At 34.9% G+C, this 737-nt stretch overlaps 1 protein-coding gene across 1 annotated transcript; it reads left to right on the top strand.

Annotated features, from left to right (window-relative positions):
* Window positions 1-57: 57 nt before the first annotated feature.
* On the top strand, window positions 58-467 carry LOC105315810 (angiopoietin-related protein 6-like; the record flags this gene model as incomplete). The annotated part of the gene is made up of 1 exon (XM_011410564.1): window positions 58-467. A coding segment is annotated over exon 1 (410 nt), but the record flags the coding sequence as incomplete, so codon positions are not given.
* Window positions 468-737: the final 270 nt, after the last annotated feature.

Here is a 737-nt window from a genome sequence, read left to right as displayed (position 1 = left end):
AGTGGTTTCCCTTACTCTGGAGTGTATAACATAGCCAATGCCAGTGTGTACTGTGAGATGGAGCCAGATAACAACAAAGCCTGGCTAGTGATATTCTACAGGGACGGTACAGATGATAGTGTAAACTACAATCAGCCATATAGTCAGTACAAGAGATATCAAGGATTTGGGAACATCAGTGGTAATCATTGGATTGGATTGGAATTTATGCATAACTATACTCAGCTCTATAACACAATCTTACGCATTGAGCTAACAGCCAACAAAATCAAGCATATCCTCATGTATGATCACTTCAGTATCAGTAGCAAAGAATCAGGATACAGACTGAACGTTGGAAACTATAATGGGACACTCCCTAATTATCTCTCACATCACAACAACAATCCATTCTTAACCCCAGACAAAGAAACCAATAGCTACAATTGTGCTACTCTGCATCAAGGTGGCTGGTGGTACGAGTGCTGGTATGTGTTCTTTACAGGGACGACCAGTGAGATATATTGGGGTGAGTACATTTTTGAATCAGCTAGAATGTCGCTATTAAATAAACAGTGCACAGAGTGCTAGTAGTCTCATGCCATTTAAAAAATGGTTGAATTGAGTTGTGACAGGGTTGTTTATTTAATAGGCATTTTTTTCTTTTTTCCCTATTAATAATAATAATAATAATAATAATAATAATAGTAATAATAATAATAATAATAATAATAATAATAATAATAATAATAATAATA

The sequence above is a fragment of the Amphimedon queenslandica genome, unplaced genomic scaffold (assembly GCF_000090795.2).
Source record: "Amphimedon queenslandica unplaced genomic scaffold, v1.1 AMPQUscaffold_7908_Cont20145, whole genome shotgun sequence".
Lineage (NCBI taxonomy): Eukaryota > Metazoa > Porifera > Demospongiae > Haplosclerida > Niphatidae > Amphimedon > Amphimedon queenslandica.
This window is presented reverse-complemented; position numbering and strand designations above follow the sequence as displayed.